The 16,662-nt window shown below is 48.2% G+C and overlaps 1 protein-coding gene across 1 annotated transcript in view; it reads right to left on the reverse strand.

The window, feature by feature from the left end:
* The window catches only part of FBXL13 (F-box and leucine rich repeat protein 13), a 229,336-nt gene that overhangs the window by 66,329 nt on the left and 146,345 nt on the right, over positions 1 to 16,662 (reverse strand). The window contains exons 13-15 of the mRNA XM_006137531.4: positions 13,732 to 13,830; positions 12,880 to 12,997; positions 12,277 to 12,439 (exon numbers count right to left, since the gene is read on the reverse strand). Of these exons, the coding sequence (XP_006137593.1) occupies positions 12,277 to 12,439; positions 12,880 to 12,997; positions 13,732 to 13,830 (380 nt within the window). The remainder of the gene's footprint in view (positions 1 to 12,276; positions 12,440 to 12,879; positions 12,998 to 13,731; positions 13,831 to 16,662) is intronic.

Raw genomic sequence — 16,662 nt, forward strand, 5'->3', positions numbered from 1 at the left:
CTCAGATCTCTTCAGGAGCTCTAGGTTCAAGATCCACAAAACCCTAAAGGTTTAAAGGTTTAGAGAACATGACCTATGAAGCCAGGCTTCATGAACTGGGCTTGTTTAGTTTGGAAAAAAGAAGATTAAGGGGGGACATGATAGCGGTTTTCAAATATCTAAAAGGGTGTCACAAGGAGGAAGGCGAAAATTTGTTCCTCTTGGTTTCTGAGGACAGGACAAGGAGTAATGGGCTTAAAGTGCAGCAGGGGAGGTTTAGATTGGACATTAGGAAAAAATTCCTAACTGTCAGGGTGGTCAAATATTGGAATAAATTGCCAAGGGAGGTGGTGGAATCTCCCTCTCTGGAGATATTTAAGAACAGGTTAGATAGACATCTGTCAGGGATGGTGTAGACGGAGCTTGATCCTGCCTTGAGGGCGGGGGGCTGGACTCGATGACCTCTCGAGGTCCCTTCCAGTCCTATTAATCTATGAAAACAAGGGAGTATAGAAAAAGCATTTCCTGGAGAGGCAAAGGGACCAGGTCGTGCATAGTGAAGTCCACCAAGACATTATGCAAACATAAACACAGATAAAAAACACCCCCGTACTTCCACCTCAACAGCCACTGCAATGCATGGATAATTGCAGGGTTTCAGGGTTTGGTCCATAGGACCCCTCCCACCCTGCAGGCACCAGCATAGTGAGTTGCATTATCCTTCCGCTCAATCCAGGTGAGTGAACCTACTCTGGTAAAAGCGACGAGGAGTCCTGTGGCACCTTATAGACTAACTGAAGTGTAGGAGCATAAGCTTTCGTGGGCAAAGACCCACTTCGAAGTGGGTCTTTGCCCACGAAAGCTTATGCTCCTACACTTCAGTTAGTCTATAAGGTGCCACAGGACTCCTCGTCGCTTTTGCAGATTCAGACTAACACGGCTACCCCTCTGATACTACTCTGGTAAGTGATTCACACAGCACCTTGTCCTGTTAAAATGGTCTTAAGTGGGATTTTGTAGACGTGTTATTGTTTATATCTGGTCAGTAAAGTTTGATGTGTGAAAATCAATGTGTACTATCTTTTATAAGACATTCATGGGCCGCCCCCCCCCCCCAAAAACCTATATCCCCTCTCCAGATTCAAACAGCATATTAACAATTAATTTCTAATTCAGATACAAAATACAGTTTAATCACAAAATGACACAAATATAAACAAAGCAATATATTGGCTTATTACAGAACACTCTGTTAAAAATGTGCTCTTAAAGCTTCCTTCAACTATACAGCACTTTGGTATGCTCTTGTAATTTGTCCCTGGGTTTGGATGTTCAAAATTAGACAAATTTTACAACCCCCCTCTTCTATTTTGTAGGTAATGTTTTCCCATTTGCCTCACGTATTTGAGAGATACATCACCCGAATAGGTGAAGCATCCAAATAATAGAAATATTTGGCCCACTGAAATCCAGTGTAGTTATGAGACAATTCCACTATTATTTCAACCTACCAGATGCACATTCAACAATCCTCTTGCACCCTGCTCTGAGGATAGTTATATCTTTCCACACTGTTGTCCATGAGACCAAAGTATAACTCATAAGCCAGGGAAGCAAAGGATAGATTGGAACCGACAAGAATCACAATTGGGATTGCAATCACATCAACATCAATGTGCTGGTCCATGAAAAAATCTCTGTGTATGCAGCTTGTCATCAAAGTCATGTGTTCCTGAAAATGCAAGTATTATACATCTTGCCAATTGGTAAAAAATCCCCAATGATCCACCAGTGTTTGGATAACCCGGAAAAGTATTTATTTCTGTTTATGTATTCAGAAATAAGGATATGTCTCTCATATATTGCTCCATTGCAGTTTGGAAAGCCCATAGCATCATATCAATGTTTTATTTACTGTACATTGCTTAGTCACAATCCTGTGCAGCAGGACACGTTTAATTATATTTCACACCTATAGGACAACAGCCCCCACTATAGACTTCCCAACATAAAACTGATTGTTCATAAATGGATAGCAATCCACTATTGCTAGTTTCCACAGCACAGTTGCCATCTGTTTCCCCACTATCAGAGCTGCTCTGTTTTTGGTTTTTCTGTGCTGGAGAACCGAGATAACACAATTCTCAGAATGTGGCCCTCCAGCTTAAAAACATGTGCTGGTGACCCCAGATTTGCATCACACTGTGATCCCACAGTTCAATGCTCATTTCAAGGCTCAGAAGCTCCACTACACTGTGAGCAGCTGGTAAATGTCTGCAGTAGCTGACAGTTTTCAATTCCCATGCAATTTTTTGACAGGAATTATGACATTCCACCATGCACATCTTAAATGTCCCAAAAGGCAGTGTGCCATATCATGCAGTATACGCTGGGAAACCTATCCACAGCAATTGTGTGTCTTGTCAGTACAGCTTCACAATGCAGACAGGTAGCACCAGCAACATGTGCACACACTGTAGCAATGTTACAATGTCAACAGCTGTATGTTGGTAAATCCTTCTAGTGTAGACATGGTCCAAGTGTTAAAGGAGAAAATTCAGCCAGCTGTCTCCACCATCATGATGTTATGCCACTACAGTGGCACATCTCAACACAATATAACACATGCTTTATTATCACATGTTGATGCTGCATCAACAAGCTGAAAGTGATTTAACTGCCTGGGAATCATCAGTTCCCATTATGCCTGCGGCATTTAGGGCAGGGGTGAAGCTCCTCCACTCCTGTCTGTTTCTGGTAAGTCTTTCAATGGCTTCAGTTTGGCTTCCACTACTCTTCACCATGTTATTTTTAGGACGCTTCATTTTTGCTTGCTTTTAAGTGTCCATCTTATTGCTTTCTGGCAACAGAATCAGTTTTCATCCAAAGCACAGAACTAATCCATGGCCAATGCCACTTGACAATGATGGTGCTCATATCTTCTTGGCTGCGCGGTATTAATAGGTCATGGTTTGAGATTGTTCTAGGCCAAAAGATACTGAGGATTTTTCTGAGGCAGGTTGTATGGAATGAAGCTAGTTTGATTATGCAAATTTTCTCATTCCTCAGCATTCTGCACTATAATGTAGTGTCGAAAGTACACAGCTCTGATAATCTTGAGTTTGCTCTTGGTGTTGTACTGTATTTAAGCTCCTAACGGTGTTTTTTGCTTTCCTGATTCCATTCTGGATAGCCTAGCCTTTTCTACTATCCTGACAGATGGTGCTTCCCAAATATGTGAACGTTTCTACACTGGTGAGAATATAAACTTCTGACCGTACTAGTGATGGCGAAGCAATATTGAAGGTCATGATATCTGTTTTACTGTGGTTGATTTTGTCCTCTGGTATCTATGCCTTGCAATGGAGGGAAAGCTTACCTGCTCTAATGATCCCCAGAGTCTGTTTCAACAGAAACTTTCTGCTTCTGGCAGGTTCAAACATGCCAAACTGATGTGTGTGGGGACGGGCCAGACAAAACAGAGATTCTGGTTCTCCAGGTTGGGGGTTAGGCACGAGGTTAATAACTGAGGGTATGTCTACACTACCCTCCTAGTTCGAACTAGGAGGGTAATGTAGGCATACCGCACTTGCAAATGAAGCCCTGGATTTGAATTTCCTGGGCTTCATTTGCATAAGCGGGGCTCCGCCATTTTTAAAACCCCGCTGGTTCGAACCCCGTGCAGCGCGGCTACACGAGGCACGAACTAGGTAGCTCGAACTAGGCTTCCTAGTTCGAACTACCGTTACTCCTCATTTCACGAGGAGTAATGGTAGTTCGAACTAGGAAGCCTAGTTCGAACTACCTAGTTCATGCCCTGTGTAGCCGCGCTGCACGGGGTTCGAACCAGCAGGGTTTTAAAAATGGCGGCTCCCCGCTTATGCAAATGAAGCCCGGGAAATTCAAATCCCGGGCTTCATTTGCAAGTGCGGTATGCCTACATTACCCCGCTAGTTCGAACTAGCGGGGTAGTGAAGACATACCCTCAGTCCCTTAAAAAAACAAACTATGTGATGGAAACAGCAGGGGAAAAATCAACCAGTACTGTGTTTGACAGCCTTCAGGAGTCAATGATCTGCATGACTGCCAGTGATGAAAGCCAAAAAGAAGCTGCGGGTATGAAGCCTCACATGCTCAACACTAACAGAAAAACCAAACTTGTTTTTTGGAACATATGGACAATGTAGGAAACAGGGAAGCTAGCTGAGGTGACAGCAGAGATAAGACGCTACAGCTTATACATCTTGGCTGTCAGCAAGAGCAGATGGATGGGATCAGGAAGATTAACAACAGCCTCTGGAGAAACTTTGCTGCATTCTGGATAGGATGATGGACAACACTGTCAGGGTATTGCCATCCTTTTGTCTGTGAATGTAGCCCCCTTACAATTATGATGACCCTAGAAATCTCAAGATAAGTAGGAATCCAATTGCATGACACTATTTAATGGGCCACTGTCAATATTTAAATAGTTTTTTCCCTCATCCCTCCTGATACATCCACTACACCAGTGTTTCTCAACCAGTGGTACGAGTATCGTTGGGGTACTCGAGAGAAGTCTGGGGGGTACATCAATACAACTGAAACTTGAAGAAAACTGATTTTTTGTTTTAAGTTTTACAGTACTTTATTATTTGTGTACAGGCAGTCCCCGGGTTACGTACAAGATAGGGACTGTAGGTTTGTTCTTAAGTTGAATCTGTATGTAAGTCGGAACTGGCGTCCAGATTCAGCCGCTGCTGAAACTGATCAGTTTCAACAGCGGCTGAATCTGGACGCCAGTTCTGACTTACATACAGATTCAACTTAAGAACCCCAGGCATCCCCAAGTCAGCTGCTGCTGAAACTGATCAGCGGCTGATTCCAGGAAGCCCGGGGCAGGGGCTTCCTGTAGTCAGCCACTGGTCAGTTTCAGCAGCGGCTGACTTGGGGACGCCTGGGGCAGAGCAGCTGGGGTGCTGCTGGGTTGGTCCAGTAGCGCCGCCGCTCCTCGGCGCTACTGGACCAACCCAGCAGCACCCCAGCTGCTCTGCCCCAGGCGTCCTGATTCAGCCGCTGCTGAATCTGACCAGCAATGGCTGAATCAGGACGCCTGGGGCAGAACAGCTGGGGTGCTGCCCGGTTGGTCCAGTAGCGCCCAGAGCGGCGCTACGGGACCAACTGGCAGCGCCCCAGCTGCTGTACCACAGGTGTCTGGAGCAAAGCCACGGAGCACGGGGGCAGCGGGACAGCCCAGACGCGCCGTGGCTGTCCGCTGCCCGCGTGCTCCGCGGCTTTGCTCTGCTTTGCCCCCCGCCCCCGGTCCTCCTGGTCTGCAGACCAGAGGGATTGGGGGGGGCAAAGCAGAGCCAAGCCGCGGAGCGCGCTGCCAGCTGCCAGCCCAGACGCATCTGGGCTGTCAGCTGATCGCGCGCTCCGCGGCTTGGCTCTGCTTGGCTCTGCTTTGCCCCCCCCCCCCGTCCTCCTGGTCTGCAGACCAGGGAGACGGGGGGGGGGGCAAAGCAGAGCCAAGCCGCGGAGCGCGCGATCAGCTGAAAGCCCAGACGCGTCTGGGCTGTCAGCTGGCCGGGCGCTCCGGGGCTTGGCTCTGCTTTGACCCTCCCTCCCCCTGGTCTGCAGACCAGGGGGACGGGGGGGGCAAAGCAGAGCCAAGCCTCGGAGCGCGTAGGCAGCGGACATCCTTGTCCGCTGCCCACGTGTTCCGCCGCTTTGCTTCCTCTCCCTGGTCTGCTGGAGACAAGGGAGAGGAACCCCGTTCGTAACTGCGGATCCGACATAAGTCGGATCCGCGTAACTCGGGGATTGCCTGTACTTTTAACACTCAAAAATGTCATTGCCTACCCGGCTATGATTAAGTTGTTTAAACAAATGTGTTGTAATAGTAGAAAAAATGTTGTGTGTCTGAAAATTGTAGGTACTGGGGATTCTTTAAATTTTTTTTTAAAAAAGGGGGTATTTATAATTTTTCTAAAGGGGTACTTTATAAAAAAACGTTGAGAAACACTGCACTATACCACAAAACTTACAATGGGGACAGTTTTAGGGTCCAATTGTGCTATTCCGTACCATGGGCCAAAATGTGGCCCATACTCTCTTTGGCTTTGTTTTTAATAATGCAAAGCAAACTTAAATTTGAAAACATTTTTAACATCAAATCTATCTTTTTGCATAAACTTAAAAAAAAAACAATAGTATGGTAGCACTTTAAAGACTAACAAAACATGTAGATGGTATCATGAGCTTTCGTGAGCACATTCCACTTCTTCAGATGACCAGAGTGTTGTATGTCAAGAATCAAAATAAATAGGGGAGGGAGGAAGGAAAAAATGGGAGGGGGGAAAAATAAATGGAGGCAGTGGGTATATAAATATCAAAGAGAAAACTGAACAGATATGTAACAGGCAAAATTGATAGTCTATAAGCACCTAAAAACTGGATGGTTAAAAGAAGCAGATAAGGACCATTAGTTAGCAGTTAGAAATACAAAAATTAGAAATTGCAAAAAATGCAACTTGCTGCTTTTATGCTGATAACTGAAAAAAGTAGTTTTGTTTATGTCTAGTCCACATACATTATCTCCATCTTCAAGAAGCTAACAAAACATCCCTAATCTCTAAGGTTACGTCTACATTACACATTCTTGCTCAAGAAGATATGCAATTGAGGGGTGGTGATGAATATCGCCATGCCTCATTTGCATACCTCAGGAGTTGCCATTTTGCGCAAGTGGCTTTTGTGCAAGAAGCAATCTACACTGCTGCTTCTTGCGCAAAACTCCCCTCTTGCACAAGAGCCGTTCTGCCTCTTATTTTCAGGCAGAATGGCTCTTGTCAAGAGGGGGGTTTTGTGCAAGAAGGAGCAGTGTAGACTGCTTCTTGCGCAAAAGCCCCTTGAGCAAAAATGGCGGCTTATTAGGTATGCAAATGAGACGCGACAATATTCATCGCCACACCTCATTTGCATATCTTATTGTGCAAGAATGGGCAATGTAGATGTAGCCTAATTGTCCTGTCCCTCAGTATATTTAATACTGTCCTCACGATGGCCTGAATCCAGCAAAGCACTTAAATCAGAGGTGAGAAATAATTTTTGATGGGGGCCACTCGATTTTGGTAAGTGGTCAAAAGCCACACTTTTCTATGGAGTACTGGGTCTGGGACAAAGGTCAGGTGCAGAAGGGAGCTCAGGGTAGGGGAATGGGGTGAAGGAGAGGCTATGGGTCTGACGGACACTGGTGAAGAAGGGGACTGTGACCTGGGGCAGGGTATTGGGGTCCAGGTTCTGGGAGGGGGTATGGATGCAGGAGAGGATATTGACCTGGGGAAGGGATGTAGGAACAGATATTGGGTCTGGGAGGCAGTTGTTACCTGGAGCAGGGGGAGGAGTGGGCTGAGGGTTCGTCTACACTACAGCGCTAATTCGAACTAACTTAGTTCAAATTAGTTAATTCGAACTAAGCTAATTCGAACTAACGCATCTAGAACTAAAAACTAGTTCGAATTAGCGTTTTGCTAATTCGAACTAGCGCGTCCACACTGATTGGATGCAGGGGCGCATTTAAGGGCGGCTGAAACCAGTTCTGGCAGGGCATCAGGTCAGTAGTTGCGTTGTGTGGCTGCTGTCTAAGGCTATCTGAGGCTCGTGCTTAAAGGGACCCCCCCGGACAGCCGGTTCTCAGCTTTTCCTGCTTGCTTGCCAACCTCGCCGAGGGACGGCAAAGCGTTGATCTCTGCCCCCGTGTGTGTCGGTGCTTCCCTTCGGGGCCGCCGCCGCAGGTGGCAACATAGAGCCAGAGCTCGCCCTGCACCTTCTGGTGCACTTTCTGGACTTGCTGCTACAAGCCTGCCAGCAATGGCTCGAGGCTGCCTGGCACCACCTGGGGAACGTCAGCCCCCTGCCTCTCCGCCTGGCTGCCCTGGGGGCCGTGGAGGAGCCGCGGTGGCGGCCCGGCACCGGCGTGACCTGCCGCATCTGGCGTCTGGACACCAGCACCGACTGGTGGGACCGCATCGTCCTGGAGCACTGGGAAGACCGACAGTGGACCCAGAACTTCAGGATGAGGAGGGACACCTTCCTGGAGCTCTGCGAGTGGCTTGCCCCTGCTCTGCGCAGAAGGGACACTCGCATGAGGCCCGCCATCCCCCTCCAGAAGCGGGTGGCCATCGCCCTCTGGAAGCTCTCCACGCCGGACAGCTACCGATCCGTCGGGAACCAGTTCGGCGTGGGGAGATCCACCATTGGAGCGGTGCTCATGCAGGTATGGCACTCATCGGCCACTGTGCTGGGGGGGGGGGGCTGCAAGGAGGGGATGGGCTGCCCAGGAACAAAGGGGGGGGGGAGGGAGGAGGCGAAAGCGCCGCGCACCGGAGGGGTCGGTCTGTCCCGGCCGTACTACACGCCGCCAGGGGGGTTGCTTCCGGGAGTGGGGCGCGGGGCACTGCCAGGGCACGAATGCTCCCAGCCACCCGGGCGCCCCACTGATTGGCGCTTTGCTGTGTCTCTCTCCGCAGGTGGTCAAGGCCATCAACTGGGTGCTGCTCTGCAGGGTGGTCTGCCTCGCCATTCCGGATACCGTCATCTGGGGATTTGGCGCCCTCGGCTTCCCCAACTGCGGGGGGGCCATCGACGGGACGCACGTCCCCATCCGTGCCCCGGAACACCAGGCGTCCCGGTACGTCAACCACAAGGGGTACTTCTCCATCCTCCTGCAGGCCGTGTGTGACCACCGGGGACAGTTCACGGACATTAATGTGGGCTGGTCGGGCAAAGCACACAATGCCCGGGTGTACCGCAACTCCTCCGTGTGCCAGCAGCTGCAGGACGGGACCTTCTTCCCCGACCGCCACATCAGGGTCGGGGACGTTGACATGCCCGTGTGCCTGGTGGGGGATGCCACCTACCCACTGCAGCCGTGGCTGATGAAGCCCTACACGGGGCACCTCAATCCCTCCCGCCAGACCTTCAATGCCAGGCTGACCACGGCCCACATCTTGGTGGAGGGGGCCTTCGGGAGACTGAAAGCCCGCTTTCGATGCCTCCTCACCCGTCTGGACCTGGCCGAGCACAACATCCCTCCCGTGATGGCAGCATGTTGTGTGCTCCACAATTTATGTGAGAGAAAGCGGGAGGCTTTCCTGCCAGCCTGGATGGCTGAGGCTGACCGCATGGCTGGACTACGGTCAGCCCCGCACCGCCACTGTCCGGGAAGCCCAGCGGGAGACCGTCCGGATCCGGGAAGCCCTGCGGGAGAGCTTCCTGGTGGAGGAGGAGGACTGACCTCTCCCTGCATGCCCCACTGGGGCCTTCTTCCACCCTACCACCTTCCCCTTTCCCCTCCCTACCTACTGTCAAATAAAGACACCTGTTTTTCAAACAAAAACGTCTTTTTATTTTACATAACTGGGGTGGGGGGAGGGAGGGAGGAAAAACGGTGGGAGAGGGGAGGGGGAAACCTGGGACGAGGGAGCTGGAAGGGGAGGGAAGGGAGGAAGGGAAAGGAAAGCTCAGGGGTGGGGGTCCGGCTGCCTCTCCTGTCTCGCAACACTGCGGCTCCGGGGGCGTTGGTGGGGAATGGTTGTGGAGGATGGGGCAGGAGGGACGGGGGGGTGTGGAGGAAGCAGGAGCGGGAGCAGGAGGGGGAGCAGGGGGAGCAGGAGGAATTGGGAAGCGGTCGGGCAGGCTCTGGAGGTGGCCTCGCAGGGCACAGCCCTGCTCCTCCAGTGCCTCCAAGCTCCTCCGGCGTAGCCTCAGGTCCTCCTGGACCCAGTGGTCCTGGAGACGGAGCTGTTGCTCCAGGAACCAGAGGTGCCGACTCTGGTACTCCTCCTGGTTCCTGGCTCTCATGCTTGCCCAGGCGCGGGCGGCTGCTGCAAGCGGGGTGGTGCGCCCTGCAGTCCCAGGTGCTGCGGCTGTGGTGAAACAAGAACAGCGGTCAATTACCCCAGGGGCCCAGGTGTGTGAAACCCAGCTCCCCTCTGCAAGGCCAGGGCCCCTGCAGGATCCCCAGCTGCTGCTCCGTGGTGGGCAAGGCCCAGGCGCATGGTCCCGGGGCTCCCTCTCGCCCCAGCCCCCCATACACATAAGGGGAGCATGATGGTACTCACAGGTGGACGCCTCCCCGGCCTCGGACGACACAGGTGAGCGGCTCTGTGGGGGCCTGGGGGGTCCTGGGTTTTGGGCAGGCTGCCGGCAGGCTCCTGGCTCTCAGAGCCCTCCTCCTCCTCCTCGTCCTCCTCCTTCTCCATCTCTTGGAGCGGTCCCTCTGCCCCGGGGTCTATCACGTCCCGGGGGGTAGGGACGCATGAGCCCCCAGGAGGCAGTCCAGAGCCTGGAAGTGGGGGCACGCCTCCGGGTCCACCCCTGGCAGGCAGGCCCGGGAGTAGGACTGCCGCAGGTCCTTGATTTTCCAGCGCACCTGCTCCCGGCTGCGCTGGTGGCCCCTGGCAGCCAGGCTGGCAGCCATGCGGCCGAAGACTGCCGCGTTCCTGTGGCTAGTGTGGAGATCGTGGACATTGGAGGCTTCCCCCCAAACCTCAATGAGGTCCACGATCTCCGCAATAGACCACGCGGGCTGGTCCCGGGAAGAGGGGGAGGGCTGGGTGTCATCGGGTGGCTGGCTCATGGGGTGTCAGCTGCTGTGTGTGCTGGCATGGGTGCTGGCAGCCTTGCAACTGGCACAAACTGTGTAGCCAGCCCGTGGCCCTTTAAGGGCTCCGGGGCCGGGAGGGGGGCAGTAGAGTTTCCCTGGTGTTGGCCAGAGTGGCCACCAGGGCAAGCTGGGAAGGGCTAGCCTCCCACTAGTTCGAATTAAGGGTCTACACAGCCCTTAATTCGAACTAGTAAGTTCGAACTAGGCTTAATCCTCGTGGAATGAGGATTACCTAGTTCAAACTAAGCGCTCCGTTAGTTCGAATTAAATTCGAACTAACGGAGCGCTAGTGTAGCGCCTATGAAAGTTAGTTCGAACTAACGTCCGTTAGTTCGAACTAACTTTGTAGTGTAGACATACCCTGAGGGTTTAGATCAGGGATGAGCAAGAAGTGGCCCAGGGGCTGGATCTGGCCCACCTAATATTTGATCCGTCCCCTGAACTGCATCTGGCCGCTTTCTATTTATATCCTGCTGCCCATGCCTCCAAATTTCCAGGCAGTGGCTCAGGCAGCAGGGCCCTATTTATATGGCTCCCAGCTCCTGGTTGCGGCACTACCTTAGTAGGAGCCGGAGCCGCAAGCCCTTTAAATTACTGCAGCAACCCCGGACAGCTGCCACGCAATGCGGTAACGGCGAGGCCGGGAGCCACAAGCTCTTTGCTGCATTTTTAATTTAAAGCCTCCAGCTCCAGACAGCTCTGGGGGAGAATAGTCTCCAGCCCCTGCCCCTTCTGTCCGAGGCCCAACTCCTTCTGGGGGGTGGAGCTAGCCCGTGACCACATTCAAAATTCATTAAGAGGCCCCCCTACAAAAATTATTGTCCACTCCTGGTTTGGATGGTGACCTGAGGCAGGGAACTGGGGTGCAGAGTCCGGGAGGGGGTTTGGGTACAGGAGAGGATTCTGGCCTGGGGGAGGGGCACAGGAGGAGATTCAGGGTCTGAGAGGGAAGTGGATGAGGGAGGGGATGGAGTGCCAGAGGTAGGCTCTGTCCGGGAGGTGCTTACCTAAGCAGCTTCCAGCTAGCAGCACTCTCAAGCAGACTTCCCTGTCTGCAAGCAGTTCCCAGCTGGCTATTCCATGTGCCCCCAGCAAAATTCCTCAGCTCCTATTGGCCAAAAACTAGACAATGGTAGCTCAGAAATTGTGCTGCACAGTCCCTGCCTCCAGAAAAACCTTTCAGCTTCCATTGGCTAGTTTCTAGCCAATAGGAGTTGAGAGATTTTGTTGGAAGCAGTGGTAGCATGTGAATTCTCTCCTCCTCTCCCCTCTGCAGCGCAGAGCCACAAAGAGCAGCTAGCTGTTTTGATCAGTGCTGCAAGGGCGGGTGGGTCAGAGTAAAAGGCATGGTGGGCCAAATCTGACCTGACTTAAATGTGTGCCTGCGACTATTCATGTGCTTAGGCTTACAAGCATGCTTGAGTGCTTTGCTAGAAGATGTGGGTATTAATAAATATTTATAGCCAATATATTTTTCAAATCATGCTACAAAAACAAAATGCATGCCAAATATACAGTATTTTAAAGACAAATTAATTATATATTGTAGCAGTCAGAGCATTTAAATATGAAAAAAATTCACTTTAAGAGAAATATAAATCATTTTACTAAAATAAACAGATCATATAAAATTGGACGTAATTTATTACCTTACACAGTCTGCTAAATTTAATACAAGAATATACTTCAATGGAGAAATTGTCTTAAGACTTATATCTGTAATCTTCTGGCAATCAGCCATATAAATATGCTTGATCTGTGGACAGAATTTGCTCATCAACTTGAAACTTACATCAGTAATCCGATTATTCCCTGTTGAAATACATGAGTATATAAAACACATATTAGCTATCCATTAAGGGCTTCATCCAAAAAACCACTGAAATTAACTTGAAATGATCCTATAGGTTGGACTTCCCTGGTCCAGCACCTGAGGGACCTGGCCAGTCCTGAATGAGGGATTTTGCCAGTCCAGGAGAGGTCATTTATGGTCCGCCTCCCACATACCTTCAGCCCTGCCCCAGCTTCCAGCCTCTACCACAACTAGCCCCACTGCCCTGCTGGCCCACAGGGCTCCCAGATGCCAGGCATTCAGAGGGACTCTCTGACCCAGCAACATCTGTCAGACCACAGATGTTGCTGGACCAGAGTCCCAGTTTAGAGAGGTTCAACTTGTGCTAATTTCAAATTAGTCACATCAGACTCTAAAAGCACAAATTAATAATCTGCTTAAATACTGTAAAGTCACTGACCTTCAATTCTGACCTTGACAAGTTTACATTCAGCAAGGGCTTTAAAAGTGACATCAGAAAGATGTGGAGAGCCCAGAAAAACAACAGATACAATCTGTTGGCATTTTTCAACTAAAGCCTTTGAAAAAACAAAAAAGGATGATTAATCAGAACATCTACATACATGGAATGTTACATAGCCAAAAGCTAACTAACATTTTGTCAATTAATCTACTGATAACCATTGTGTTTTCTTCCATTATAATTATAATCCAATTTTAATACTAAATTAACTATGACCAATGGTACAGATAACTTAAAATGCTGTGATCTGAAAAATGCTGGGGGGCAGAAATGCAAGAGTATGCATCTAGTATATCAGTTAAGTTTGCAGAAGCTTGAAAAGCTTTTACCAAATCTGTGGCCCTACTGTGCATTTGATTTTAATGGCGAGCTCCTCACTGAAGTCAAGTGGAACTTCCCTGCAAAAAATCAACAGCACAGTATTGGCTTGATATTCTACACTAATGGGCAACTAAACTTTAATTTAACACAAAATAAAGCCAAATAAAACTTATTTATATTCTAGGTAATTATACTTTGATTATGCCAATACATAAAGTGGTAAAAGAACGACTATTGTTAAGTTTCTGAGTAATAGAGTTAAAAGGATTTGTAAATCTGAACTAGAATAAAATTGATCTAATTTGGTGATTTTTTAAAAAACATATTTTTGTTAAAAGTGTTTTAAAAAGGTGAAATTCACCTATTTGAATGCATGTGTACAACACCCTTTGAAGTTAATGTAAAAGATACACACATAACCAATGACAGAAATTTTTCCTAAATGCAAGATTATTATTAATTTCTTACTTGGATACATTTGTCTGTAAGAGTTGGCATATCATTGATTACCAAGTGCTTAATCCCACTGCAGCTGTTAGCAATACATCTGAAGCCATCCACAGAGATCTGATTTAAAAAAAAAATCAGATTTTAAAATACATTCATATCTTTCAGGGAACTGAACAAAGAAAAATGGTTATTATCCTTTCATTCCATTCCAACATAGGTGTGTGCGCACCCCAAGCACAGTTGATGGATATTTTTCTTTAGTGGCATCTGTTGAGACAGCTCCAGCATCCTCTGGTGCCATGCTAATAATGCTGGTATAAAAGGCCCAGCCAATCCCACTTCTCTTGTTTCTTCTTACTGACTGATTCCAAAAAGAGGTGATGGAGAGTAGGTTTTGGAATGGACATTTGCAACACATCTTGTAACACATCTGATAGGACTTGTGATCATCATTTGGTGGGGACATTTCTGCTGTCCCCTCTACCTTATCTGGAAAGGAGAAGGCGGCAGCTATGACCAGCTGAGGAGCTTCTGCCACATTTGTGTCAGCAGGGACCTGCAGCACTCATTCCTGAGGCTCAGTCCCAGGTTTGGTACCAGATTGTGTGTCAGGGATTTGTCAGTGCAGTACTGGGGGTGCCCTACTTTCTGAGGCCACAGAATATGATAATTTTCAGCAGATGCCATGGGCTGGCAGAAGCCTCCATGGATTCCAAAATGGCCATTGCATAGATTCTGGCCCCATGGACATGGTGGCCATGCACTCAGTGACATCCCAGTACTTGGAGCCATAGTAGTGTAAGAATGGCCTGAGGAGCAGTGCGGGTGGCTGTGAGGACATGAAGACGACCCCACTTTGGACTCTGACAAAGAGGATGAACAAAGATGTGGAAACCAATGCAGTATTGTTCCCCTTGATGCTAGGACCTGGAGTCATGAAGAAGATAATGCAGAGACTGCCAAAGAGGAGGTTTTCCTAGGGGACAGTTGCAGTGCCACATGAAGCCCAGGAGATGGCTCTCTGCCGCTCACTGATACCAGTGGTGCTGAGTCTCCAAGGACATAGGGAAAATTGGTCGCAGGCTGCTTCAAATGCTTCCAGAGTCAACAGTATTGCAAACTGGCTGGTACACTATCTGCATGATGAATGCCTCCTGAGCTGATGTTAGTAGAGCTTGCTACAGGCACCTGTTGCTGCAGTTCTGGGGAGGATGTGTGGCCCAATTCAGGTCTCATTCTATCATGGCCCTCATGTATACTTGGCTTTGACACCAGGGATTGACTCTTCTGCTGCTGCTTTCTATGTTTCTTCTTTGGCACCAGAGATGAAGATTGGTGCTGAAACTCATGACCAGTAAGTAGGACAAGAACTCTGAGACAAAGCTGAGATACTTAGTGCTGAGTCCAAGAAGCATGGGTCTGAAGTAGGACTTAGGGCTACCTCCATGAAAAGGAAAACCTTGCTTCCCAGTTCTTCTTGGTGAGGAGTTTGAAGTGCCTGCAAATCTGGAAGCAGTCTTTCCTGTGAAATTCTTCTAAGCACTTGAGACAATTCATCAATTTGCCTGGCAACTGAGGTATCCCCTGGCACCAAGAAGGTGGGCAACTTTGTTAACCAAGAGTGGAGGCATCCAAAACTATCAAAATTATTCAACTATTAGAACTAACTACTAACTAGCAAACTACAGTAAGTATTTACACTAAAGAAATAGGGAAAGGCTCTAAGAGGAATTGTGTGAGCAGTGAAAGGACTTCCAGCAACCACTGTGTGTGATAAGAAGGAAATGAAGGGAAGTAGCGTTAGCAAGGTCATTTATACAGTGCTTTAAGTGCATGGCACCAGATGGTGATGGAGCCAACCCAACATATACCATTTTAATATAAAATTCCAGCAACTGTGCTTGGGGCATGCACACGCCTATTTTGGAATGGACATGTCAAGCACTTGAAGAAGAACAGAATGTAAGAGCCAGATATATGTTCCAATATTGCATAATTGCTTGTACATCTATACTGAGTGAACTATAAAATATATCAGTTCAAACTATTAAGCACGAAAAGAACATGTATTCAGTATTAGTGTAACACCTTGCCATTCTAGAGGCTTGAGAAGTTTGATGTGGCACTTTAAAGAACTAAAAAGTAGCTCATTTAGCACTTCAGAGGAGGGGGGTATTTAAAAATCTAAATCCTGGTATGAATTTCACAGCCTTCCCTTATCACTACACTCTACCTAACTCAAGTCCTGGGATGCCTGGACTCCAGATCACAATTCCGTGGCTCAAGTCCATTTTTAAAGTAAATATTTTGAACAACATAAAACATAATATAATAAGCATATGTTTTCAATTTTTCTGAATTTAAGTGCTATCTTCTGAGAACTCATTAATAAAACATTATAGAGAATTTCAAAAGAATTTGTAAAAGTGATGATAATAATATCTACGTTTTCTAGAATGCTTTATATCAGTAGATCTCAAAATGCTTCACATTCTTTTAATATATTTATCTTCACAGCACCTCTCTGAGACAGGGAAGTACTATTATCCCCATTTTCACATATGGGGAACTCATGCACAGAGAGGCAAATGACTTGCCCCAAATCACACAGGAAGCCCATGATGGAGCAGGGATTAAATCTATATTTTATAAATTCATATAATTTCCAATAATTCTGGTTGTCTAGCCTGATAAGATTCTATAAAGGTAAAATTAATGTCATGTATGTAATGAATAAATAATGCCTTCTATGGATACATCTGTACAGCAAAGAAAAACCTGTGATGACTTCTAAAGGATTTTGTTCTCTGAAGAAAGAACACGAATGCTCAATGCATGTTCAGTGAATGGAGTATCTCTGTTACTCCTCTGTACTCTGAGGCTTAGGAAAAATCACAGGTAAGCTTATGGACTGATTTACATAGAAATCAGAATCTACTATGGGACAAA

The sequence above is a fragment of the Pelodiscus sinensis genome, chromosome 1 (assembly GCF_049634645.1).
Source record: "Pelodiscus sinensis isolate JC-2024 chromosome 1, ASM4963464v1, whole genome shotgun sequence".
NCBI classification, from domain to species: domain Eukaryota; kingdom Metazoa; phylum Chordata; order Testudines; family Trionychidae; genus Pelodiscus; species Pelodiscus sinensis.